The sequence below is a fragment of the Oncorhynchus mykiss genome, chromosome 15 (assembly GCF_013265735.2).
Source record: "Oncorhynchus mykiss isolate Arlee chromosome 15, USDA_OmykA_1.1, whole genome shotgun sequence".
In the NCBI taxonomy this organism is placed as follows: Eukaryota; Metazoa; Chordata; class Actinopteri; order Salmoniformes; family Salmonidae; genus Oncorhynchus; species Oncorhynchus mykiss.
In genome coordinates, this window is record NC_048579.1 from 58,435,813 (window position 1) to 58,462,366 (window position 26,554).

The 26,554-nt window shown below is 45.1% G+C and overlaps 2 protein-coding genes across 4 annotated transcripts; one reads left to right on the top strand and one right to left on the bottom strand.

Annotated features, from left to right (window-relative positions):
• LOC110490438 (ubiquitin carboxyl-terminal hydrolase 44) lies at positions 1-19,817 on the top strand. 3 transcript variants are annotated; one of them, XM_036944819.1, is made up of 6 exons: positions 1-779; positions 2,354-4,057; positions 15,170-15,368; positions 17,356-17,464; positions 17,644-17,885; positions 18,032-19,817. In XM_036944819.1, exons 2-6 carry the CDS (start codon positions 2,489-2,491, stop codon positions 18,154-18,156), a joined length of 2,244 nt encoding a protein of 747 aa, XP_036800714.1. In that variant the 5' UTR covers positions 1-779; positions 2,354-2,488; the 3' UTR covers positions 18,157-19,817. The 3 variants fall into 3 exon arrangements, with proteins under 3 accessions (XP_036800714.1, XP_036800715.1, XP_021419502.1); XM_036944820.1 differs by lacking the exon at positions 1-779 and adding an exon at positions 854-1,321; XM_021563827.2 differs by lacking the exon at positions 1-779 and adding an exon at positions 2,174-2,263.
• Positions 19,818-20,279: 462 nt separating this feature from the next.
• On the bottom strand, positions 20,280-26,420 carry LOC110490439 (methionine aminopeptidase 2). Its single transcript, XM_021563828.2, has 11 exons — positions 26,102-26,420; positions 24,940-25,041; positions 24,551-24,613; positions 24,133-24,235; positions 23,027-23,188; positions 22,652-22,833; positions 22,428-22,522; positions 22,228-22,324; positions 22,015-22,118; positions 21,520-21,635; positions 20,280-21,448 (listed from the first exon to the last, which is right to left on the bottom strand). The coding sequence occupies exons 1-11, from the start codon at positions 26,388-26,390 to the stop codon at positions 21,196-21,198; spliced, it is 1,566 nt and encodes a 521-aa protein (XP_021419503.2). The 5' UTR covers positions 26,391-26,420; the 3' UTR covers positions 20,280-21,195.
• Positions 26,421-26,554: the final 134 nt, after the last annotated feature.

Below are 26,554 nucleotides of genomic sequence, written 5' to 3' on the forward strand. Positions count from 1 at the left end.
TCAGGAGTTCTGGAGTTTAATGTTAGACACCCAGTCTGATACCATCTCTATAGTGTGTGCCTTCATCCCCCAATGCCCTCATTAACCAGCATGGAGCCCTACACCTGCATCCCCCCAACACACATACACACACCTAATACTCTCACATGCAATGTTTGCTACGTATTCTCAGGTAAAATGAAAAAACACCTGCACAACTTGAACATTGATTGATACATCACTGCCATCTTGTGGCATTGATACGTTTTGAATGTAATTGTTTTTCCAGAAGCGGTGACAGAAAAAAACGTGTTTTGGGGTTGCTTTATTAGTAGCCTGGTGTAGAAAAGGGTAAATAGGCCATTTGCAGTGCAGTGTCAAACAGTATGTATGTCATACTCAACAGCAGAATGTGCTTAATAGAATGTGAAGGGCCACTTCGATTTTATTTCAAATATTTCCTCTGATTGTGTTGTGTAGGCCTGGCTTCATGAATTTGACATGACAATATCCTGAGATTATGTCACAAAATTGTGCCATCTGTGCTGAGTAGGTTAGAGGTTGCCCCTAACCACTGATACAAAGTCAGATGTTTTCTAATCACCTCAATGATAACGTTTAGAGTTTGGGTAGAATAATCTGATCCTAGATCTGATGTTAGGAGAGCCTCTACCTTGAGCCAGGCAACGACACTTGACGCTACCCTACCGAGGACATGCTCGAGCCAACACCACGCGACAAGAGTAGATACAAGATGGCGACCGTTTTAGTACCAGAGGAATAAGTGCCGTGAAGGATAGGTATGGTACTTTTTTTTTACATTTTCGGCTTTCTTTACAATTCCTGTCAGTTGTAATGGTGTACACATTCCTCTGAAAACTAACTACCATGTTTGATAAACAATTCAAACCCTGACGCATTGACCCCTAACCTATTTAGACTTGGTTTGACAATATTAGCTTGGTTGCTGCTAACCATGTAGCTAGCTCTGTTACTCACCACGTTAGCCAACAAACTAGCTGGATACTTTATTATTTTACTAGCGATTTTTTAGCTATCTTACGTTAGATATTCGATTTGTGTTTATTTAGAAGATACATACCGCCCGATGGAGAGAGAAAGCACAAGGGCACCTTAGGTGCGCGCACGAGCCTTTGATATCCTCCTCGATAAGTTTCCGAGTAGGGATCTTGTCAGCAGTAACGTTAGCGGTGTTATAACTATAGATAGTTAGTGACATCAGGATAGAAGAAGGAGCGGTTAGTTACCAGTATTTGGGTGACATTTGTTAGCTAGAGCTAGTTTTCAAAGTTGTCTTGCGGGGACAATTTACCAATGTCGGGTGAGTTAACGTTAGTGAAGTGGTAAACACGTCTGGGAAAGCTTGCTAGCTAAGTTAGCAGGTTTGAAAACACATCTCTCGCTTTATGTTATCAGTGTTGACTGGGTAAAATGAAGCAGAAGCAAAGGAATGTCCTTGCTAGTAACTGCCCACCATATCTATTGTGGATTTAAAAAAAACTAAACAATGTATCACGATTGTCGATGGTTATAAAACCACAATTGCATTGCCATCACGAATGTCGATGGTCATAAAAAAAGAATTGCATTGATTAAATGTTATATAAAAACAGTGGGAGTCAAAGGGGTACAAGGTTGACAGACAGACACTCAGTGTGCCAGCCAGAAACTCCTTCAGTGGTAACAGCTACTTATTTAAATCATACACAGGGAGTCTTGCATGGTAAACAAACACCCGTTAGTCAGGGTCGGCCTTGTCCCGTTTCTCCTCCTAAATATACTATAGATTGGTTCATGGAGAAGGGTAACAGTAGCTAGGACTGGCATCCTCTGATCCTCGAGTTTAGTTTCCCTTTTGATCTTCCTATCCACCTCTTTCTCCTTTCCCTTTCTATATCCATCTCTTCTCTTGCCTCTTCCTCTTTGTAAGGCTGCCTGTACACATACAAAGGGTGATCTACCCTCCCAGCTCAGCCCCCCTTTGTTTTCCAGGCTTAAGTCTCACTTAAAGGGTACATTCGAGGAAGGAAATCTGTAATGGCAGAAAGCCACATCTGATCACCATAGTCAACATTCAGGATATTGTCCTGTTTTAAAAAAAATGTTTTTACAATAAGTACCCATGTTAGAGAGCTAACTGGTAAAATGCATGACCACAAGTTATTATAAAGACCAGAATGGGATTTGGGTTAAAAAGGTTTTAATGCAATTGTTTTCACTAACAGGCATCTTGTAAAACAAAGGATCTCGTTATACGATTTGGGTAAGGCCTTTACTGAGAGGAGATTAGAGAAGTTTAAAGAGTTTTGTACAACTGCCTTACTCACTCACTCTCTCTTCTCTTCCTCCCCAGATAAAGCCATGCCGTGGGACCGCCCAGTTTCTGAGCTCGCCATGGTGATCTGAAGCCCCAGTGTGGACGTGTCACATCCACACTCGCCTACCCACAGACACACACACGGACTGAGCCCCCCAGCAAGTGTGTGCGATGGACAGGTGTAAGCACGTGGGGCGGCTCAGGCTGGCCCCAGACCACTCCATCCTCAACCCCCAGAAGTGGCACTGCGTGGACTGCAACACCACAGAGTCGGTGTGGGCCTGCCTGGGCTGTGCCCATGTTGCGTGCGGCCGCTACATCGAGGAGCATGCCCTGCAGCACTTCCTGCAGCATCACCACCCGTTGGCCATAGAGGTCAACGAGCTCTATGTCTTCTGCTACCTATGTGACGACTACGTGCTCAACGACAACGCGACGGGAGACCTCAAGCTGCTGCGCTCCACGCTCAGCGCCATCCAGAGCCAGCGCTACGAGGTCACCACCCGCTCAGGACGCATCTTGAGATCGGCTAGCGCTCCGCCCGACGCCCCCCAGCCCTGCGGCTCCAGCGAACTGCAGCTGAGGGACGAGGACCGCATGTTCACGGCGCTCTGGCACCGCCGCCGGGCACTGATGGGTCGAGTGTTCCACACCTGGTTCAGCCTGACGGAAGGGGGGAAGAGGAGGGAGGAGGAGGAGAGGCAGAGAGAGGAGGAGGAGAGGAGGAGGAAGGAGTTGAGAGAGAGGAGGAAGACGTTGAAGAGGCAGCTACAGGAAGCGTTGGAGAGTGCCCCACCCAGGAAGAGTCACCGCCTGAGGAGAGCCAGCCAGAGAGCTGCTGCTGCCGCTGCTGTCACCCCCTGCTCCACACGAACACGCACCCACAGCACCACTTACACACCCCAGACCCCCCTCGCCCCACAACCAAGAACCCAGAGCCCTGCCACTCACACCCCCAAGAGAATGGGCCGCCCCTCTAAAACCCCTGCGCCCAAACCCTCTCGCTACTCAACCCCCTCTTCTTCCACCAAAGGCAAACCCAGAGCCGCCTCTGCCCAAGCCCGGACTGCCCCCTCCCTGGCCCCCCGCCGTGCCCCCCCCAAACAGGGCGACTCGCCCCTCAAACGGCGGCCCACTGTCACTCCGGGTGTCACGGGTCTGCGTAACCTAGGCAACACGTGCTACATGAACTCCATCCTGCAGGTGCTGAGCCACCTTCACATCTTCAGGGAGTGTTTCCTCCGGCTGGACCTGACGCAGGCCCTGGAGCTGCTGGCTTCGGCCGTTCACGGCCAGCTGGTGGTTCCCAGCCCCGGGGGCCCTGTGTCGTCCTTCCCGCTGGCTCAGAGGAGAGGCCCCCAGGTGGGTGCTGGGCTAAGCGGGGGTGCCTCCAGGGCCCAGAGCATGGAGCTGATTCAGCCCAAGGAGCCCAGCTCCAAGCACATCTCCCTGTGCCACGAGCTGCACACACTCTTCCAGGTGATGTGGTCGGGCAAGTGGGCGCTGGTGTCGCCCTTTGCCATGCTGCACTCAGTGTGGCAGCTGATCCCAGCCTTCCGGGGCTATGCCCAGCAGGATGCCCAGGAGTTCCTGTGTGAGCTGCTTGACAAGGTGCAGCACGAGCTGGAGAGCACAGGGACTCACACGCCGCCCGCTGGTGTGTCAACCGGACAGAGACATCTCATCAAGCAGGTGCTCAGCATAGTCAACACCATCTTCCACGGTCAGCTCCTCAGCCAGGTAAGAGAGAGAGAGGCACACACTCTCCCAAACACAGATATGCACAGACTGATACACATTTTTATACTGATAAACACACACACTTCTGCGATTCACCAGTCTGGACATGGTTTAAAATGGATTGAAAAGGGATTAAAGGGCCTTTACATTTATTAGTAGTGATCTTACTGGAGGATTTGGATGGGAGCTTATACTGCACAATGTGTGTGACTGTTACCACATTTTTGTCTTGATAGTAATATAAAATACATATATATAAAATACAATATGCCAAAATGATAGTCTAAATGTGCTTGGCTCCAATCAAGAAATGGGGACATTTCAATGGCAGATCAACACATTCTGAACCTCCATCATTTTAATAGTTAATGGAAGGGTAAATCCATTTGAATTCATAAACTTTTCGACGGAACCCCTTTTGATTTGAACTAAACCTCCATACTTTCCCATTGTAGAACGGCTCAGAAAGTGACTTTTTGGACCCGAATGCCAAAACACTCGAGATAAAAGTGCTCGAAGTTGACCCCTTTTGCATACCATACCAAGAGACATCCATGTCTTCATCAATGGAAAATATAAATGGTTGAGATTTTACATTTTTGAATTTTAAAGTTTACAAAAAGCGTTGTCAAACTACTTTATAATTATTTGATTTTTGTTTTGTTATTGACATTTTTTAACCTCTACCGTTCAAAAGTTTGGGGTCACCTAGAAATGTCTTGTTTTCCATGAAAACATACGTGAAATGAGTTGCAAAATGAATAGGAAATATAGTCAAGATGTTGACGAGGTTCAAAATAATGATTTTTAATTTAAATAATAATTGTACTTCAAACTTTGCTTTCATCAAAGAATCCTCCATTTGTGGCAATTCTCCAAGATGTTAGCCAATCAGTCTATCCGTTTGTGTGATCCTTGAGATCAGAGATTTAATGACCCTGATCCTGTTTACAGAAGCAAATACTTTTTATGTGAAAGTGGGTGCTGTATATAACAACTATTATTTTTAGATCTCAGTCTCTATTTTTACGAAATTTACTTGTACAAAGACTTAAGATTGAGAATGCCATTATTTTTTTCTATACCTTTCTGGAGGCTAGGAGCGGAGAAGTGGTTATCGGATTGGAAAACCTGATGCGCTGTGGGGAAAATCTAGGTCTACAGGTCATTGCGCACCTGTGCTGAAAGACCTCTAAAAACCGTATTATGTATCTGTTACTGGGCCTGCTCTTTACTCAATGCTATCCTGGATTAAATAGGCTGAATGATCAATGGGTGAGTGAATTATCTTCGCCTTATGCCCTACAATTTGCAAACACTCCGACGAGACCATGTCAATACCACCAGGAACTTGGTCTCTCTCTGCAATTACATTTGTACCACGCAACTGGACCTATACTTGATGGCATTCTTCCAAAATCAAAAACTATTGAATTACTTTTTTTCCTGTGTTTGTTTTATTCACAATGGTGCTGGCTCCACCAAGTCCTCACTCATTGGGCAATTGAGATATATTGTTATGCTTTTATTGTTGATTTCTGGTAATGTGTGACCAAACCCTGGGCCGGTAGATACCATGCAATCTCCCTATGATTTTGAAAATAGAGCAGGTTTTGGCCTCTTGCATGTTTAATGTCAGAAGTCTATTTCCAGAAATAGACATGATTAGAATATGCAGACGTAATGGTTTTATCAGAAACTTGGCTAATGTAATCTTTGTCAAATAACTCAATTTCTATTGATGGGTACACAGTTTTTTAGAATGTATCGGGTGAGTAAAGGGGTTAGAATTTATATGATATCCGAGTTTAACACCTCTGAAATGACCAAAGCCAAACATTTGTAAATGCTTGCGGTTAAAGTAAACATATATGAGGACTCCCACATCACTGTAGTCTGCTGCTACAGACCAGCATCGGGAGACGCACTTAACTCTCTTTCTGATGTCCTGCACAAGTTAAATGACTCAATTCATTATTTTGGGAGATTTGAACTGGGACATGCTTAGATCTGTATCGGACTCTTTTAAACAACTGTGTGACTCTGAATCTCGCTCAATTAATTAATGTGCCAACAAGACCGAATCCAAGAGCACCTAACAAATCCACGCTATTGGACATTATGCTAATGAATACCCCTCACAAATACACATCAACTGGGATATTCTGTAATGATGTCAGTGATCACTGCAATTGCTTGTGTTAGAAATACAAAAATGACCCAAGCCAAACCCCGTTATATTTTTAGAAGACATTTTAGACAGTTTGATGAGCAAGCGTTCTTACATGATCTGTACCATAATATTGACAGAGTAAGTCTGATTCCCAATGTTGACACTGCCTGGGACTATTTTTATATGACATTTGTGTCGATGTGGGGTAAGCATTCCTCAGTGAAGAAATTTTGAATCAGTGGAGGGGACAATCCCTGGTTTTCAGATAACTTGGCAGAATTAATTAGAAAGATAAATATCTCTTGGGCTCAAGCTAGACATACAAATGCTCCTGTTGACTGTACCTCCTTCAGAGCGCTAAGAAACAAATGCACAGGATTGATCAGGAAGTCCAAATCAGATTACTATTTAAATGCTGTCACAGAGAACCTAAACAACCCTACCAAATTCTGGAAGCGAATCAAATCAGTGTCGTGTTGTAATGTATCCTCTGGCCTTCCTGACCATTTAATGATGGATTCCAATGAAGTGAAGGACAAAGCTGACTTTGTAGGGGTTTTTAACAATCACTTCATATCTGCTGGTTCAGTTTTTGATAATGGTGGGGCCCAGGCCTCTAATGTAAGCTCTGTTACTGTCAACTATGATATAGGCCCTCATGTGAACCATTCTTTTTTTTGCAACAGTATTTTTTTATTGGAATTTCACAATTTTCACCCATATTAAGAGATACAACAACAGAGACAAAGCAACAAAAAGAAAACAGCACTCACTTACACATACCTACGTGTGTGTGTGTGTGTGTGTATATATATATATATATATATATATACACACACACACCCCCATACATACGTACACCATTTTCCTCTTCCCGCTCAGTGCTTCTCTCACCCCATCCATCATTGCGTCTCTCAATACATACATTTTTAACAAACTTACAAACAGAAATTAAACAAAAAAGCTCAGTTTAAACCAAGAAGTTAGGTTCCACACATGTAACGTACAGTGTAGTTCTGAAATGCATAGATCCCCGCCATTCTAAGAGAATCCTTGCAGCATAATAGCTATGTGAACCATTTTAACTTTGAGCCTGTTTCTTATACAGACAACCTGGACCCCTACCTCTTAAAGATAGAAGCTGGTATTATCACTGAACCTGTTGCTCACATTTTCAACTTGAGTCTCTTGACCAATTCCATACCCAGCATTTGGAAATCAGCTTATGTCCTCCCACTGCTGAAGGGTGGAGATCCCTCAGATGCTAATAACTATCGTCCTATCTCCAAACTCCCTATCCTAGCCAAAGTCTATGAATCCCTAGTGAACCAGGGATTCATAGACGTCTTCATTGAAAAGAACATACTGAGCGAGGTTCAGTCTGGCTTTAGATCGGGGCACAGTACCACAACTGCAGCTATGGCAGTGGTAAATGACATCATAAATGCACTTGATAAAAAAAAATCAACTGCTCCCACAGTTGATTTCTTCAAACCAAGCTGCTTACCTATTGCAAATTCAGTCTTCCCAACCTGGTGCAGGTCTAAAATTTTGTTTCTGGTGTCCTTTGACAGCTCTTTGGTCCTGGCCATAGTGGAGTTTGGAGTGTTGACTGTTTGAGGTTGTGGACAGGTGTCTTTTATACTGATAACAAGTTCAAACAGGTGCCATTAATACAGGTAACGAGTGGAGGACAGAGGAGCCTCTTAAAGAAGAAGTTACAGGTCTGTGAGAGCCAGAAATCTTGCTTGTTTGTAGGGGACCAAATATTTATTTTCCACCATAATTTGCAAACAAATTCATTAAAAATCCTACAATGTGATTTTCTGGATTTTTTTTCTCATTGTGTCTGTCATAGTTGAAGTGTACCTATGATGAAAATTACAGGCCTTCTCTCAAGTTGGATAACTTGCACAATTGGTGGCTGACTAAATACTTTTTTGCCCCACTGTATGTGTTCATCTACAAAGCCCTTTTGGGTAAACTCCCTCTTTACCTCTGTAGTATGGTCTCCTTCACCACCAATAGTTACCATACCCAGTCTGCTAGGTGGTTGCTACTTAAAGTCCCCAGGACATTCACAGTATTAGGCAAGACTGCCTTCTCTTCTTGTGCACCAGACATATGGAATAGTCTACAATCCATGCTTCATCTAGATATGTTAGTCCCACTGAATGAATTTAAAATATTGATGGGAGACTCTGTTGAGTGTAAATGCTTTTTTTATGTTGTATGTTTTAATTATGTAATGTATTGATTGTTGCTGCCTTCTTGGCTATGTCTCCTTTGAAAAATAGACTTGTGTCTCAATGGGCTTTTTCATGGTTAAATATATATATTTTTTAATACAGCCTTGCAGACCTTTGGCATTCTAGTTGTCAATGCGTCGAGGTAATCTGAAGAGATTTCACCCCATGCTTCCTGAAACACCTCCCACAAGTTGGATTGGCTTGATGGGCACTTCTTACGTACCATACGGTCAAGCTGCTCTCACAACAGCTCAAACGGGTTGAGAACTGGTGACTGTGCAACCACACCATTATTGACAGAATACCAGCTTTCTGCTTCTTCCCTAAATGGTTCTTGCATAGTTTGAAGCTGTGCTTTGGGTCATTGTCTTGTTGTAGGAGGAAATTGGCTCCAATTAAGCGCCGTCCACGGGGTATGCAAAATAGCCTTCCTTCTTCAAGATCCCTTTTGCCCTGTACAAATCTCCCACTTTACCACCACCAAAGCACCCCCAGACCATCACATTGCCTCCACCACTCTTGGCAGATGGCGTCAAGCACTCCTCAGCATCTTTTCATTTTTTCTACGTCTCACGAATGTTCTTTGTGATCCGAACACATCAAACCTAGATTCGTCTGTCCATAACATTTTTTACAATCTTCCTCTGTCCAGTGTATGTGTTCTTTTGCCCATCTTAATCTTTTCTTTTTATTGGCCAGCCTAAGATATGTCTTTTTCTTTGCAATTCTGCTGCCTAGAAGGCCAGCATCCCAGAGTCGCCTCTTCGCTGCTGACGTTGATTGGTGTTTTGCGGGTACTATTTCAAAACTTTGGGGTCACTTAGAAATGTCTTTGTTTTTGAAAGAAAAGCAATTTTTTTGTCAATTAAAATAACATAAAATTGATTTAATGTTGTAAATGACTATTGTAGCTGGAAACGCCTGATTTTTAATGGAATATCTACATAGGCATACAGAGGCCCATTATCAGCAACCATCACTCCTGTGTTCCAATGGCACGTTGTGTTAGCTAATCCAAGTTTATCATTTTAAAATGCTAATTTATTAGAAAACCTGTTTGCAATTATGTTAGCACAGCTGAAAACTGTTGTCCTGATTAAAGAAGCAATAAAACTGTTCTTCTTTAGACTAGTTGAGTATCTGGAGCATCAGCATTTGTTCAAATCAAAAATCAAATCAAATTTTATTTGTCACATACACATGGTTAGCAGATGTTAATGCGAGTGTAGCGAAATGCTTGTGCTTCTAGTTCCGACAATGCAGTAATAACCAACAAGTAATCTAACTAACAATTCCAAAACTACTGTCTTATACACAGTGTAAGGGGATAAAGAATATGTACATAAGGATATATGAATGAGTGATGGTACAGAGCAGGATACAGTAGATGGTATTGAGTACAGTATATACATGAGGTGAGTATGTAAACAAAGTGGCATAGTTAGTGGCTAGTGATACATGTATTACATACGTATGCAGTCGATGATATAGAGTACAGTATATACGTATGCATATGAGATGAATAATGTAGGGTAAGTAACATTTATATAAGGTAGCATTGTTTAAAGTGGCTCGTGATATATTTACATCATTTCCCATTATTAAAGTGGCTGGAGTTGAGTCAGTGTCAGTGTGTTGGCAGCAGCCACTCAATGTTAGTGGTGGCTGTTTAACAGTCTGATGGCCTTGAGATAGAAGCTGTTTTTCAGTCTCTCGGTCCCAGCTTTGATGCACCTGTACTGACCTCGCCTTCTGGATGATAGCGGGGTGAACAGGCAGTGGCTCGGGTGGTTGATGATCTTTATGGCCTTTCTGTAACATCGGGTGGTGTAGGTGTCCTGGAGGGCAGGTAGTTTGCTCCCGGTGATGCGTTGTGCAGACCTCACTACCCTCTGGAGAGCCTTACGGTTGTGGGCGGAGCAGTTGCCGTACCAGGCGGTGATACAGCCCGCCAGGATGCTCTCGATACTGCATCTGTAGAAGTTTGTGAGTGCTTTTGGTGACAAATCGAATTTCTTCAGCCTCCTGAGGTTGAAGAGGCGCTGCTGCGCCTTCTTCACGATGCTGTCTGTGTGAGTGGACCAATTCAGTTTGTCTGTGTGTATGCTGAGGAACTTAAAACTTGCTACCCTCTCCACTACTGTTCCATCGATGTGGATAGGGGGGTGTTCCCTCTGCTGTTTCCTGAAGACCACAATCATCTCCTTAGTTTTGTTGACGTTGAGTGTGAGGTTATTTTCCTGACACCACACTCCGAGGGCCCTCACCTCCTCCCTGTAGGCTGTCTCGTCGTTGTTGGTAATCAAGCCTACCACTGTTGTGTCGTCCGCAAACTTGATGATTGAGTTGGAGGCGTGCGTGGCCACGCAGTCGTGGGTGAACAGGGAGTACAGGAGAGGGCTCAGAACGCACCCTTGTGGGGCCCCAGTGTTGAGGATCAGCGGGGTGGAGATGTTGTTGCCTACCCTCACCACCTGGGGGCGGCCCGTCAGGAAGTCCAGTACCCAGTTGCACAGGGCGGGGTCGAGACCCAGGGTCTCGAGCTTGATGACGAGCTTGGAGGGTACTATGGTGTTGAATGCCGAGCTGTAGTCGATGAACAGCATTCTCACATAGGTATTCCTCTTGTCCAGATGGGTTAGGGCAGTGTGCAGTGTGGTTGAGATTGCATCGTCTGTGGACCTATTTGGGCGGTAAGCAAATTGGAGTGGGTCTAGGGTGTCGGGTAGGGTGGAGGTGATATGGTCCTTGACTAGTCTCTCAAAGCACTTCATGATGACGGAAGTGAGTGCTACGCGGCGGTAGTCGTTTAGCTCAGTTACCTTAGCTTTCTTGGGAACAGGAACAATGGTGGCCCTCTTGAAGCATGTGGGAACAGCAGACTGGTATAGGGATTGATTGAATATGTCCGTAAACACACCAGCCAGCTGGTCTGCGCATGCTCTGAGGGCGCGGCTGGGGATGCCGTCTGGGCCTGCAGCCTTGCGAGGGTTAACACGTTTAAATGTCTTACTCACCTCGGCTGCAGTGAAGGAGAGTCCGCATGTTTTCGTTGCAGGCCGTGTCAGTGGCACTGTATTGTCCTCAAAGCGGGCAAAAAAGTTATTTAGTCTGCCTGGGAGCAGGACATCCTGGTCCGTGACTGGGCTGGATTTCTTCTTGTAGTCCGTGATTGACTGTAGACCCTGCCACATGCCTCTTGTGTCTGAGCCGTTGAATTGAGATTCTACTTTGTCTCTGTACTGACGCTTAGCTTGTTTGATAGCCTTGCGGAGGGAATAGCTGCACTGTTTGTATTCGGTCATGTTACCAGTCACCTTGCCCTGATTAAAAGCAGTGGTTCGCGCTTTCAGTTTCACGCGAATGCTGCCATCAATCCACGGTTTCTGGTTAGGGAATGTTTTAATCGTTGCTATGGGAACGACATCTTCAATGCACGTTCTAATGAACTCGCACACCGAATCAGCGTATTCGTCAATATTGTTATCTGACGCAATACGAAACATGTCCCAGTCCACGTGATGGAAGCAGTCTTGGAGTGTGGGGTCAGCTTGGTCGGACCAGCGTTGGACAGACCTCAGCGTGGGAGCCTCTTGTTTTAGTTTCTGTCTGTAGGCAGGGATCAACAAAATGGAGTCGTGGTCAGCTTTTCCGAAAGGAAAGCGGGGCAAAGCCTTATATGCGTCACGGAAGTTAGAGTAACAATGATCCAAGGTTTTTCCACCCCTGGTTGCGCAATCGATATGCTGATAAAATTTAGGCAGTCTTGTTTTCAGATTAGCCTTGTTAAAATCCCCAGCTACAATGAATGCAGCCTCCGGATAAATGGATTCCAGTTTGCAAAGAGTCAAATATATACGGCTGTGATTATAATCGAAGAGAATTCTCTTGGTAGATAATGCGGTCTACATTTGATTGTGAGGAATTCTAAATCAGGTGAACAGAAGGATTTGAGTTCCTGTATGTTTCTTTCATCACACCATGTCTCGTTAGCCATAAGGCATACGCCCCCGCCCCTCTTCTTACCAGAAAGATGTTTGTTTCTGTCGGCGCGATGCGTGGAGAAACCCGCTGGCTGCACTGCCTCCGATAGCGTCTCTCCAGTGAGCCATGTTTCCGTGAAGCAAAGAACGTTAGTCTCTGATGTCCCTCTGGAATGCTACCCTTGCTTGGATTTCATCAATCTTGTTGTCAAGAGACTGGACATTGGCAAGAAGAATGCTAGGGAGTGGTGCACGATGTGCCCGTCTCCGGCGTCTGACCAGAAGACCGCCTCGTTTCCCTCTTTTTCGGAGTCGTTTTTTTGGGTTGCTGCATGGGATCCATTCCGTTGTCCTGGGTGAAAGGCAGAACACAGGATCCGCGTCGCGAAAAACATATTCTTGGTCGTACTGATGGTGAGTTGACGCTGATCTTATATTCAGTAGTTCTTATCGACTGTATGTAATGAAACCTAAGATGACCTGGGGTACTAATGTAAGAAATAACACGTAAAAAAACAAAACACTGCAGGTGGAACAGGTGGAAATTATAGGCAATTAGCAAGACACCCCCAATAAAGGAGTGGTTCTGCAGGTGGTGACCACAGACCACTTCTTAGTTCCTATGCTTCCTGGCTGATGTTTTGGTCACTTTTGAATGCTGGCGGTGCTTTCACTCTAGTGGTAGCATGAAACGGAGTCTACAACCCACACAAGTGGCTCAGGTAGTGCAGCTCATCCAGGATGGCACAACAATGCGAGCTGTGGCAAGAAGGTTTGCTGTGTCTGTCAGCGTAGTGTCCAGAGCATGGAGGTGCTACCAGGAGACAGGCAAGTACATCAGGAGACGTGGATGAGGCCGTAGGAGGGCAACAACCCATCAGCAGGACCGCTACCTCCGCCTTTGTGCAAGGAGGAGCACTGCCAGAGCCCTGCAAAATGACCTCCAGCAGGCCACACATGTGCATGTGTCTGCTCAAACGGTCAGAAACAGACTCCATGAGGGTGGTATGAGGGCCCGACGTCCACAGGTGCTTACAGCCCAATACCGTGCAGGATGTTTGGCATTTGCCAGAGAACACCAAGATTGGCAAATTCGCCACTGGCGCCCTGTGCTCTTCACAGATGAAAGCAGGTTCACACTGAGCACATGTGACAGAGTCTGGAGACGCCGTGGAGAACATTCTGCTGCCTGCAACATCCTCCAGCATGACCGGTTTGGCAGTGGGTCAGTCATGGTATGGGGTGGCATTTCTTTGGGGGGCCGCACAGCCCTCCATGTGCTCGCCAGAGGTAGCCTGACTGCCATTAGGTACCGAGATGAGATCCTCAGACCCCTTGTGAGACCATATGCTGGTGCGGTTGGCCCTGGGTTCCTCCTAATGAAAGACAATGCTAGACCTCATGTGGCTGGAGTGTGTCAGCAGTTCCTGCAAGAGGAAGGCATTGATGCTATGGACTGGTCCGCCCGTTCCCCAGACTTGAATCCAATTGAGCACATCTGGGACATCATGTCTCTCTCCATCCACCAACGCCACGTTGCACCACAGACTGTCCAGGAGTTGGCGGATGCTTTAGTCCAGGTCTGGAAGGAGATCCCTCAGGAGACCATCCGCCACCTCATCAGGAGCATGCCCAGGCGTTGTAGGGAGGTCAAACAGGCATGTGGAGGCCACACACACTACGGAGCCTCATTTTGACTTGTTTTAAGGACATTACATCAAAGTTGGATCAGCCTGTAGTGTGGTTTTCCACTTTAATTTTGAGTGTGACTCCAAATCCAGACCTCCATGGGTTGATAAATTTGATTTTCTTTGATCATTTTGGTGTGATTTTGTTGTCAGCACATTCAACTATGTAAAGAAAAAAGTATTTAATAAGAATATTTCATTCATTCAGATCTAGGATGTGTTATTTTAGTGTTCCCTTTATTTTTTTGAGCAGTGTATTAGCATCTAGGACAGAGTAGCATGCAGTTCACTATGGGCACGCAATTCATCCAAAGTCAAATTGCTGCCCCCTATCCCTAACATGGACAAAATGTGTTTTTCTTTGAAAAACAAGGGAATTTCTACGTGGCCCCAAACTTTTGAACGGTAGTGTATATTTTTAAAGAAATGATCAAATAGTTTCACAACCCTGTTTGTAAGCATTTTAAATGATATCAAACTCAACCATTTATCTTTTCCAGTGATAAAGACATGGATGTCTCACCCTGTAGGGTGGGGTATGCAAAACTTTGAACACCTTTTATCTCCTGAATGTTTTCAGGTTCAAAAGTCCATTTCAGACCACTTCTTCCATGGCCAAACATGTATGAAAAGGGATGCTGTCTAAAGTGATTGAATTCAAATCGATTTACCCGTAATAGAGTGAGTGTGACTGAACGTGTGTACTTTCTGCTTCGGTGTGTGAAAGAGAGGAGTGTCTTGAGTTCTCTGAGCATACCCACACCTGCTCTTTCCTAACAAGGGGGTGAGTGTGTGTGTGTGAGTGGTGGGGGGGCAATGTTTCTATAGCAGTGTATCTCAGACAATCCAGTTCCTGTGTGTGCTACTGCGTTAGTTAGCTCAGCTGCCCTTGGCTTGCCTTCACACAACTCTCTTTCATCCTCACTTTTTCCCTCCTCTCACTCTTTCGCCCCCCAACTCTCACTTTCTCCCTCTCTCTGCCCCACCTCTTTCTCTCTCTTCTCTTCCCCCTCCATCAGGTGACGTGTCTAGCATGTGACCACCGCTCCAACACGGTGGAACCCTTCTGGGACCTATCGCTGGAGTTCCCCGAGCGTTACCACAGCAACAGCCGAGAGAGCGCAGCGCAGGTCTCGTGCCAGCTGACGGAGATGCTGGCCAAGTTCACGGAGACCGAAGCCCTGGAGGGCAACATCTACGCCTGCGACCAGTGCAACAGTGAGTGACAGAGGCACACACAAACACACATTCATTCAATGGTAAGTTTGTTAGAGGTACAGTAATTTTGCCAAAGCAGTTCGTTTTCTTGATATTTCTGTCTGCATGTCAAACTACCATCCAATGCTATAGTTAGACTGAGTGAGTATTCACATAGCCCTGTCCAGAGCATGTGGCCTTAGATGGAGTGGAGCATGCTAAATTTGACTGTAGCGAGTTTCCCAAAGGCTGGAGCGTCGGCCTTCTCGCCCACTCCAATTTCGCTCCAGTAGCGCTCACTTCACAAGCTCAGGGCATGCCCGGACCAGCATGTATTTGTCGTCTACTTGTGTGCTGCTTTATCCCCTTGCTTTAGTTACTGTTATCTAGTATGCTAAATATTTTCAGAAAGGAACTGATAAAACACACAGGTGAAAAATCAAGGTGCGTTACAAAGATAGGGAGCAAGAGAGGGAGTGCAGGGATATTGTGTCGACAACTAAAGAATCACTGTGGAATCTGAAAAGACAGGGATCCCGAAAGCATGATGGTGTACTTAGTACGTGCACTCGCTAACAGAAAATAACGAGTTTGGTAGCTAGCTATGTCATTGTAGCAAAGTATTTTAAAAAAGTAAAAAAATTGATCTCTTAAACCCTATCTTATTAGCATAATACAAAAGTTCCCATAAAAATCTCAGTTTAAGCTAGATTTTTTTTTGCATTGGATGCGTCTCCATCCACTGCATCTGCCTGTCGCATTTCCGCATCTGCGGTGAGAGGTGACAGAGCTAAAAGCGGTGTTTCTCACCATGAGATATCCCGAAAATTGGTCTTCACACAAAATCGGCTGTAGCGTGTGAACGGTTTGGCGCTCAAACTATTACGACCCCTCTATGGACAGTTGACACCTCTCACGAACATGATGTTGTTCTCCGTTTTGCTCTACGACCCCCAAAAACGGCTTGGGACTCGTCTGAAGTTGGTATCTGCCAAATTCTGTCTGTAGCATCCAAACAGTTTGGGCTACACACTAATATGACCCTTCTGTGTGAAGGTGAGACTCTCACGAACAGGTTGGTTGTTTTGCTCTAGGACACCCACAGTTCTCACGACTCGTCTAAAGGTCCCCTGGTACATACGGAGACTGTTTAGTGCCAAAAATGTGTTAAATACATGTAAAAAAAAAAAAAAATGTTTGCTGATCTTTCTTATATTTCTCAGATATAGGACAGACACTTCAAAACAAACTTCCTTTAGATTTTCTTTTGGGGGGGGGGACGACTATTTGTTCCATGTAGTGAATCTGTTATTCATTGCGTTTGTATGGGCTAATAGCAGTAAGGCCAAAACATTCATTAAAAAGATGTATAAATTGTTTTGATACTTCAAGGGGTCTTAAAATTCCAAATCAAATAGCAAAATTATCCTTGGTGTGACACTTAAAACAGTTCCATATAGCTTAGTAGAACCCCCCCACCCCGGCATAGACCGTGTTTAGAGCCAAAAATTATGGGTTAAATACACGTATAAAAAAATATATATAATAATAACAAATGTTTCCTGATCTTATATCTCTCAAATATAGGACAGACACTTCAGAACTAATTTAATTTAGATATTTTTAGGGAACTATCTGTTCCATAATGCATTTGTATGGGCTAATAGAATGAAGGTCCCCCCCAAAAAAATTCATCAAATTATATATTTTTGTTATAGTCCAATGGGTCTTAAAATTCCAAATCAAATAGCTAAATGCTCCTGTGACGCCCGGGGTTACCGTAGTAAAACCACCCGAACCTCACCCGGCTTAGACAGGGCTAAGACTCTGGGTTAAATGTTTAGTTCATTTTTGTTCTATTATCTATACAATCATTGGTTTCGGCTCAATAGGCCTGGCATATTCTCTTTCAAGGAGGTAAGCACTGCCCCATGAGCGATGAGGGGGATTTCAACACGCTCAACTCCTCACTACTCTGGTCCTGTCTAATGCTCACTCTTGTCTCTAGGTAAGCGGCGGAGGTTCTCCTCCAAGCCTGTCATCCTGACTGAAGCTCAGAAACAGCTGATGGTTCACAAACTGCCTCAGGTCCTGCGCCTGCACCTCAAACGCTTTAGGTACTGACCGCATTATGACCACACAATGACTACAACACACCCATGCACTTCAAACACTGCAGGTAACCATTGAGCACATAGCAATTGCTCAAGAACCATAACACAACCATGCATTTGAAACACCCTAGCTGTCTTATTTGGTGATTTGGTCTGTTGATGTGCTTGTGATTGGTCGTCAGGTGGTCTGGAAGAAACCACAGGGAGAAGATCGGGGTCCACGTCAGCTTTGACCAGCTCCTCAACATGGAGCCATACTGCTGCAGAGACCCCTCCCCCAAGGGCTCGCCATACTCCAGTCCGGCCCCCGCCGGCTCCCCGACCCCCAAACACTTCCTGTACGAACTGTCCGCTGTGGTGATGCATCATGGGAAGGGCTTTGGTTCTGGCCACTACACTGCCTACTGCTACAACAAAGAAGGAAGTAAGAACATCTCACGCACACGCAAAATACATTTTTATGTAAAAGATTACATATACAAAGGTGATACACAACCTTCTCTTGATACATTTTCTTGGAATTGACCTACATCTAATACCCTTTCTCTCTTCACCTTTTCCCTCTGTCAGGGTTCTGGGTCCACTGTAATGACTCTAAGCTGAATGTGTGTTCTGTAGAGGAGGTGTGTGGTGCCCAGGCCTACATACTCTTCTACACGCAGCGCTTCACTCAGGACAAAGACAGGCCGCTATAGGACCAGGACCCACTGAGCCCGCCCCAAACCCTCCTCCTTTGTACCTCAGCAGTCCAGTGATGTGACATCATCAGCATTACCACCACCACCAAAACATCTCAACCCCCCCCCCCCTCTCTCTTCCTTTGTGTTCATTTTATCTCCTCTGGGGGGGAGGAATGATAATTTTATCATTTATTTTTCTAAAAGACACAAAGGACAGTCTTTTAAAATTTTATTTTTGTCTTTGTGAATCTCTTGTACATGTTGTTTATATGGGTTTTTAAAGAAAAGGAAAACATGTTTGATAGTGTACAGGTTTATTTTATCAAGAGTATCAGCCAAGTTGTGCGTTGTATTATAGACACGCCTTTACAGGAGTAGAGACAGACTTTGGCCAGGTGTGACTGTGTAATCTGTAGTTCAGATTTATTCAGGTGTCAACCTTCTGCTCTTCTGTGCTCTGTATGTTTTTCTTTTTCTCAAACGATTTGAATCAACTACGTTTCTCACAGCCACTTTAGGCAGTTGACTAAGGGATGTCACAGTCAGTCAAATTCTCAACTGGAATGTAGACTGAAACAGATAATTCCCTCCATAAGTAGTCTTTAGAGTTTAATCCCTTTAGTTTCGCCAGGGGAAGCGAGATACCTCCCTCGCTCTTTTTTTCTGATTCATATAGTCAATGAACTAAGCAGACCAGACCCAGCTGCTAATGCATTGGTGCCTATGGGAGAGCCACCACTTCAGTGGACCGGAACGGTGATATTTAAAAAAAGAAAAGATAAACAGCCTGAGTGGGACATCTTAATTTATCCACCATCTTTGGTATCGCTCTCTGTAGTAAGTCCGGTCGGTCAGGAAATGGTTCATAATTGACTACTGACCTCACGCCAAAGCATCTCAGCTTCCCCAAAAACAATTACAGAACATTTGCAAGATATATTCTTTGATTGGTTTTGGAAAATCTATTTTATAACCAGTTTCCAGCTGAATGCTGCCCTCTGTCTTCAGTGGTGCTGGTGTTTTTAGGCCTGTTGCCGCCTAACTTTTGGTTGGTATCCCGACAGCAGTCATAATTGTCATAGAAAAGTGCCCTTCGTTATCAGAACATATCTATTTTTGTAGTTCCTTTGCCAGAAGTGCATTTGGTATCAGTTCTTTGTAGCAGTCCTACCCAGGCCAGCATTTAGAATATTGATTGTATTTTTGTATACTCTGATATCGAGGATGTTTCACAAAAGTTATGTTTAAAAACAGGGCCACTGACTGTTAGAGCTTTTGTAATTGATTCCTTCCCCCTCTAGTTGTTTGGAATCACCAGCAGGTCTGACCTGTGTGTGTATACCAGCATGTGTTCACACAATATAGTTGGCTCTGTATAATGTAAGTATAAAATAGCCAGACTGGTGCAAGTAGATCCTTGCTGTGTGTTTGAAACTGTGTGTGTGAGAGATATCTCTATGCTGGTACTAGCTTAACTGCTCTCAACCTAAATGCTGTTCATCTCTAGATTCACCTTTTGGGGAGAATTCAAAGCACATTTCCACCCGATGTATGTTGGCATTGTGCTCATACTGCCTCGGGTGTGTACACATTTATGAAAGTGATACTATGCAAATTCTTACCTCAATTTTTAGAGAATTACCTCATGAGAATATATTTTCATTTTTCTAAGAAAACACTAATTTGTGTACTTTTTTAAAATCCGCACCACTTAATTCAGTTAAGGTTGCTGTAGCCCTCACACAATCCCCTTTCACTTGACTATTTCTAAATAGGGTATACATAATGGCGGCTGCCTACTAGACTCAAGATTTGTATGTAATGACGAGACGCTCATGTCTCCCCCCTAACAATGGGAGTCGTCCAAAATAAGCCCATAGAAATGTTTTGGACAGAGTGAAATCGTTGCCTTTTCCTCTCTGATCGAATCTACTGGAGGCCTGCAAGGACAGTGGGCTCCCGAGTGGCATAAGATACTGCATTTCAGTGCTAGAGGCGTCACTACAGCCTGGTTCGAATCAGGCTGTGATTGGGCCAGCATATTCTGGTGTAGGCTGTCATTGTAAATAAGTATTTGTTCTTAACTGACTTGCCTAGTTAAACAAATTAAATATAGCCAATCAAGGATATCTTCCCAGTGAAGGAATACAGAGAATTTTTTTATTTCAATAGTTTTCTTACAAAAACATTTCCAGGGAACTCCAAATGAAGCACTACATTTGAGTACATATAGTGGCAGCAGCCATTTCAAAGATATTTTACAAATCGCTTCTCCAGTATTTGTTTCTTAAGATGAGTGCAGAGTCCCCTCCCTGTATCATGAAGCCAAACATACAGCTGTAGATGCATGGTTGTCTAGTCATCATCGTTCCCACCAGGAACTCGAAAGGGGAAGAGTTGTACAATTTCAGGGTTCTGACGAGCAATCGAGTGACTAGTAACTGTCAGGACCCGATGACCAGAACACTGTAGGGTCAGGCTGAACCAGGAACTGTATAGCAGTAAGGGCCAGGAGTTTTTCCTGATCAGGTCACATGATTAGGAAACACTCCCTTTCCTATGCATACTTCGAGGGAGAAGGTACTTATTTTGGTAAGGAAAGGTTTGTTTCTTCACATTCTTACTGGGTCTAAATAATGGGTGTTCTAAGCAGTTGAACTGTAACAGTTTGAGATTCTATGGCAGTTCCGGCTTCAGAAGATTGCTGAGACACCACTGTGTCCACAGATCCCTCTAGCAAGGGGGAAAATGACGACTAAGCTTTGTGGTTACCAAAATAAAAGAGGGGAAAAAAGATTCAGCCGCTGCTACATAAGCTCGTCCCTCCATGGTCGCTCTTAAGTAGCGGTAAAAATACATTGTGGGGGTACCTTACAGCAGCATTTTTCATAGCCCTTACTGGCTGCTCTCTGCCAAGGTGGGAGAAATGGGAAGAGACCAAAGGAAAGTCCTGTATTTAGATGCTGTTTTTCTGTTGGAAGTGCAGGCAGACGGTTCAGTGTGTCTATTCTCTGTATTGGGGTGGAGGGGTTTGAATGAGGTTGGGTTCCGTATTCAATAGTCGTCCCCTCGGCTCACCACCTCCTTGCAGGTGGGCCTGAGCAGGATGGTGTGCTCGAACTGGGCGGTGTAGGAGCCCTTGGTGTCGCAGAGCGGGGGGTAGGGGTCCACGATGCCCAGGTCGCACAGGTTCTTCAGGGCCATCAGGTACTTGCTCTCCCCCAGCCGGTCTAGCCAGCGCCGGCAGAACGCCAGTGTGCCAAAGTTCTCGTTGATAACGTTCAACAGGTGCTTCGCCCGGGGGAGTCTGGGGGGAGAGAGAGGGGTAGAGAGAGGGTGGAATACACAGTCCAGTGTTCACACAGGCAACAAACTTACCTGATTGGGACGTGTCCCACATCAAAGTTTTTCATGTAATGAGAACACTCCATGTCATCATGGACCACGCCCTTCCCCGTGCTGCCAAATGTCTCGATGGCGTACACCTCTCCCTCCTGGTGGTGCAAAAGAGGGAATCAGTCAGAAAAAGGACACTTATTGGGGTAGGAGGACACTGCTGCCGTCAACCAAATACATGGGGGCAGGCAATCCTGTGATAGAAATTCCTTCATCGACGACACCAATTCAGGCATGCAGGTATTGTGTTAATGGCTAATTGGATCTGGCTCGGTTCCTAAGCACACCATTAACTCAGCAGCATTACTCAATCGCCCTCCCACAGCACACCATTAACTCAGCAGCATTACTCAGTTGCCCTCCCACAGCGCAGCATTTCTCGGTCAACCTCCCACAGCACACCATTAACTCCCTTTCTAACCTCGCCCCCCTATCTCCCTCCTTGCTCTTCAAATGCTCAGTAAGACAGATACACACCTCCATCCTGGTAGCTTCTCCTCCTTTGACAATGGGGACAGTCTTGCCAGCATGTATCCTGTACTGGCCAATTGAGTGGCCGTTCAGGTTTCTGATTGGCTTCACTGGAAATTAACATTTGTGAGGAATTATATTTGATCATAAATTACAACAAATTCACTGTGTGTGTGTGTGAGATATATATATATATATATATATTCAGTAGCTCAGTACCTTGATATGTTTTGCCGTCAATCTCCACCTCGTACGACTCCATCACTTCCTGAATTCTCTCTCCAACGTCACACAGACGCACGTCGATTCCAGCACACTGATGAAGCATGATTGAGATGAGACTGAACATCTGAACTACACTTACTTCAAATTATATCAAGTGGCCTCAGGAATGGATGGCGTGTGAATGGATGCCGGACCTTGATTCCAGTATTGGTGGCGTCTCTCACGGCCTCCAGCAGTTTGTCATACTTTGGGTTGAACGTGACGGTGAAGGCACAGTCAATGATCCGACCTGAAAACACAGTGGGAGTGAGCACAGCATCCTACATGGTCTGAGTGGTTAGTTATGTCTGTTTATGTGCCAAGTATGTTTTGATGCGTGTGTCATCTGAACCGTGTGTGTACTGTGGCAGGGGTGTACCGTTGATGTGTGTTCCGAAGTCGATCTTGCAGACGTCGTCGTACTGCAGTACGGTGGGGTCTCCGGCGTTAGGGGTGTAGTGAGCCGCACAGTTGTTCAGAGAGCAGCCGGTGGGGAAGGCCAGGCCTGCATTCAGACCATTCTCCTTGATCAACTTCCTGGAACAGTTCTCCAACCGCTCACTTAAACACAGACACACGCACAGAGAAATGAGTTATACAGAAAGAGATAATATAAATGGATAATAAAGGGATGAAAGCGCGAGAACGGACGTATGCAAAAGATGAAATGCAAAAGAGATGGAATGCAAGGGGAAAAAGACTGACAGAAAGAATAGGAAGCAACATCTCAGCTGTGATGATGATGAAGGCTCACCAGATGTCGATCATGGTCATGCCAGGTTTGATGAAGCTGCGGACATGCTGGCGGACCTGTCTATGGGCCTCAGCAGCCTGTCTGAAGTCGCTCCACATTTCCTCATTGGCCTTGTCCAGAACCCGCTTCTCTTCATCGGTGGTCCTCCATGCTGCGCTACGCCTGCACCAAGGGGAATCAGCAACAAGGTTAGCGGTCAGCACACACACACTTGTTCCCATCACTGTGCGTGAAATTCACAAGGGGAATCAGCAATAAAGTTAACAAACATTGTCATTGCACGACTACCTGGAGGATCAACAACAAGGTTAGTGCCCACGCATACATCTTACTCCCCCACCCAGCACAGTGACTGAGGGGGAATCAATGCAAGCATGGCTAGAGGATAAACCAAACAAATTATGCTGAGGACGACAACAGTGTTTTGGGTGTTGCTAAAGCTGCAATATGTAACTTTTTCAGCGACCTGACCAAATTCACATAGAAAAGTGTGTTATAGATCTGTCGTTCTCATTGACCGCAAGACTAAGAAGCGGTAGATCTGTTCTATGTGCAATATTTCTATGCTTCCTGTTAAGTTTCATTTTTTACTTTCAGTTTTGTAAACCAGCTTCAAACAGCTGAAATGACAATATTTTGGGGTATGAAAATATATTTTACAGCAGTTAAGATTGTACAATGATTCTCTACACTATACTTGGTTTTGTCACAAACTGAAATTAGGCAAACTATTAGAATTTTAGCAACCAGGAAATGGCGGAGTGATTTCTGCATAGCGCATCTTTAAGAGCCCTTTATGTCAATGAGTTTCACATCAGTGAAGAGATCCAAGGTGAAGAATCACCCTGTCACTTCTGTTTAATAACTACACTGACAGATGCATGTATGCCAGGCAGCACTGTTTATTTCAGAACAAACTCAAACCTCCCTCCCCAGTTTGTGTTGAAGGTTGGACAGGTATAGCATGATGATCAGAGGAGTTGCCACTCTAGTATAACACAGTGCTGGGGAAATAAGAGGCTGGGCCCCGCTTCCACAGTAACCAGGTACAAACCACACACCAAGCCAAGAGTAAGTGTTTGTGAGATTGTGTGTATGAATCTTACCCATCCTGTAATGAGGGGTATTCACATTCCTGACCGATGGGGAAAACGCCACTTGGATACAAGTCACAGATGGGCACAGACGGAGGGTCAGTCTGAACTTTGGCTGTGAAAGACCGGAAGAAACAAACAGTCACAGTTCATTACTAGTTAATAAACTATCTAGAAGGTTTGAGTTGGAATTCCAGAGGTGACAGAGCAATATTCAGGCAAAAGCCAAACATGCCCATTAGCCTGAGGGGGGAGGCACCCAGAAGGCTGCAGGGTTATGGTTATGCTCCAGAGTGCAGCATTAAGGCAGAGAGCCAGCCAGTCATATCCATCACTAGCTCATAGTCTACTCTCCCATTGCACCCTATACATGACCAGACAAAGTGAAAGCCATAATTCTCAAGTGTCAAATAAAATAAGACCAACTGACGTCCTTTCTTCTTTTTCTTCTTCTTCTTCTTTTTGCCTGCCGAGTTCTCCCCCTCGTCTCCATCTGAGAGAAAAGGGGAGGAATTTGAAGTCATTTAGTCATATTCAAAGGTCACAAGAGTTTATCAGCTCCCAGCAAGCCATGTATTGGTAGATGTGTATGTAGTTATGTGTGAGGTCATCTCTGCGCTGTGTCCACAGCCAGAGATGGGCCAAACATGTGGATGGTTGAGGGTGGTTAGGATTTGGGTCATGGGGCGCAACAACAGGACTGGACACAGATCAGCTGCTCCGCGGCAGGGTGTGAGGAGCCATGGTTGGATCTCGGCCCATGTGGTTCTGGGTCTGCCTAGTACTAGGCTAAGGTAGAGTACTGTTACGGTCTCTTACCATCCTCCCCGTCTTCTTCTTTCTCTTTGTCCTCCAGAGCCTGCTTCTCCAGCTGTTGTGTCATGTCAGCCACTCCATTGCCCTCAGCCTCGGTGCCGGCTGCTGCAGTCATAAATTGCACAGAGACAGATACACATGGGCGAGCTCATCCTATACATCTTACTAAGCACGACATGGCAGCCGTGGTGACCACAGCTCCATCACAACAGAGAGCATCCAGGAGACCCGGGGGAGGGGAGGATGAGAGATGTGCGTGCAAGGGAAGGTACTGTCCAGTGGGGAAGTGATCCTTTTGGACTGTGGACAATGATCCCATTCCGCAAAGTGTATCCCCGAGGTCAGGGACTTGGCAGGAGAGGGGAGAGTATTAACATCTGTGTATAACCTTGGGGGCCAGCACACGCCCACGCAGCTAAGCCTGCTTTACTGATGTAAACACACACATTACAAGCTAAATGTTGTGTATGTCAATTTAAAGGGCAACTGTCTGACATCCATTAGAAAAATGCATGCGAGCTGTAGCTAGTTGAGCTTGTTACAAGAAGATGGGTTGCTCGAAATAGCACATGCTAAGGATGACGTTATGTCAGCAGTAAGTGTGCAGTGTTCAGTGAGCATGCTGTCTGAATCAAAACAGCTTCTTGACATTTCATAGCTAGCTAGCAGGCAGCGGGACAATCATTGTGATCAATCATGCGTAACTAGTTAGTGTTAAATATATAAGTTATCATGAAACACAGTTACAACCTCAATCATCGAAGTATATGGAATCAAACTGTATTCTGGCGTTTACGTTATGTAAGAAAGTTAACTTTAACATAACCACATTCCACCACACATTATGAAACATCAAAACTTGGCTTTGAACTTGCTAGCGACTTGTGGAACATGCCAGCAAAGGACTACGAACTGCGGCTAAGCTAGCAAGATATCTAGCCAGCCAACTAACAACTAAGTTTGCTTGTATGACTATTTCCGTCTGTTAACTGACATTTCGGCATTGTGTTCGGATTGACAGAAGTATCGCCCCATGTTTAGCTATCGAGCTACGAGTGTGTTATGAGAGCGAGGGGTGTTTCATAAGGCCTGGCGCACGATTCACAAGGCACTCTTCTCTAGGCACGCACGGTTCAGCGGTAACTGGCCTGTCTGTAACTCTTACCGGGGCCTGCCGACTTCTTCTTCTTCTTTTTCTTCTTCTTCTTGGCTGTCTCCTCGGAAGGGTCTACCTCCTCTTTCTCATCTGCATCTCCATTCAGGACAGTCTCTTCTTCGAGCTTCTGCTCGGTTACCTTCGCCTGCACCACATCCGCCATGATTGCAGGCGTTAGTGGAAAAGGAAGCGCGGTGGTTTGTGGGTAAGGTGAGTGAGAAACTTGCCGAATCAGCTGAGCGCGTGCTGTGCTTTCTGAATGCAAAGTTGCTGTAGGACTTAAGTCATGGATCACCATCACAATTATCCTAAAATATGTATCCCCAGAGACAAAATATCATACACAGTGAACAGCCCTGATTCAACAAACCTGGTTAATGTGTTATAACCATATGTGAATGTATGTTGTACTCTACATCTTAATAACCTTTACTTTGTATTATTACGAATGAGAAAAATATT

What these genes read in the sequence shown, in the direction of transcription:
- LOC110490438 (XM_036944819.1), top strand. Translation starts at nt 2,489, where the DNA reads ATGGACAGGTGTAAGCACGTGGGGCGGCTCAGGCTGGCCCCAGACCAC. An exon ending in CGCCTGCGACCAGTGCAACA is followed by an intron (nt 15,369 to 17,355) that starts GTGAGTGACAGA and finishes TCTTGTCTCTAG; the next exon opens with GTAAGCGGCGGAGGTTCTCC. An exon ending in CTGCTACAACAAAGAAGGAA is followed by an intron (nt 17,886 to 18,031) that starts GTAAGAACATCT and finishes TCCCTCTGTCAG; the next exon opens with GGTTCTGGGTCCACTGTAAT.
- LOC110490439 (XM_021563828.2), bottom strand. Translation starts at nt 26,390, where the DNA reads ATGGTGATCCATGACTTAAGTCCTACAGCAACTTTGCATTCAGAAAGC. An exon ending in TGACGGCAAAACATATCAAG is followed by an intron (nt 22,119 to 22,227) that starts GTACTGAGCTAC and finishes GTTAATTTCCAG; the next exon opens with TGAAGCCAATCAGAAACCTG. An exon ending in GAGAAGCTACCAGGATGGAG is followed by an intron (nt 21,636 to 22,014) that starts GTGTGTATCTGT and finishes TTGCACCACCAG; the next exon opens with GAGGGAGAGGTGTACGCCAT.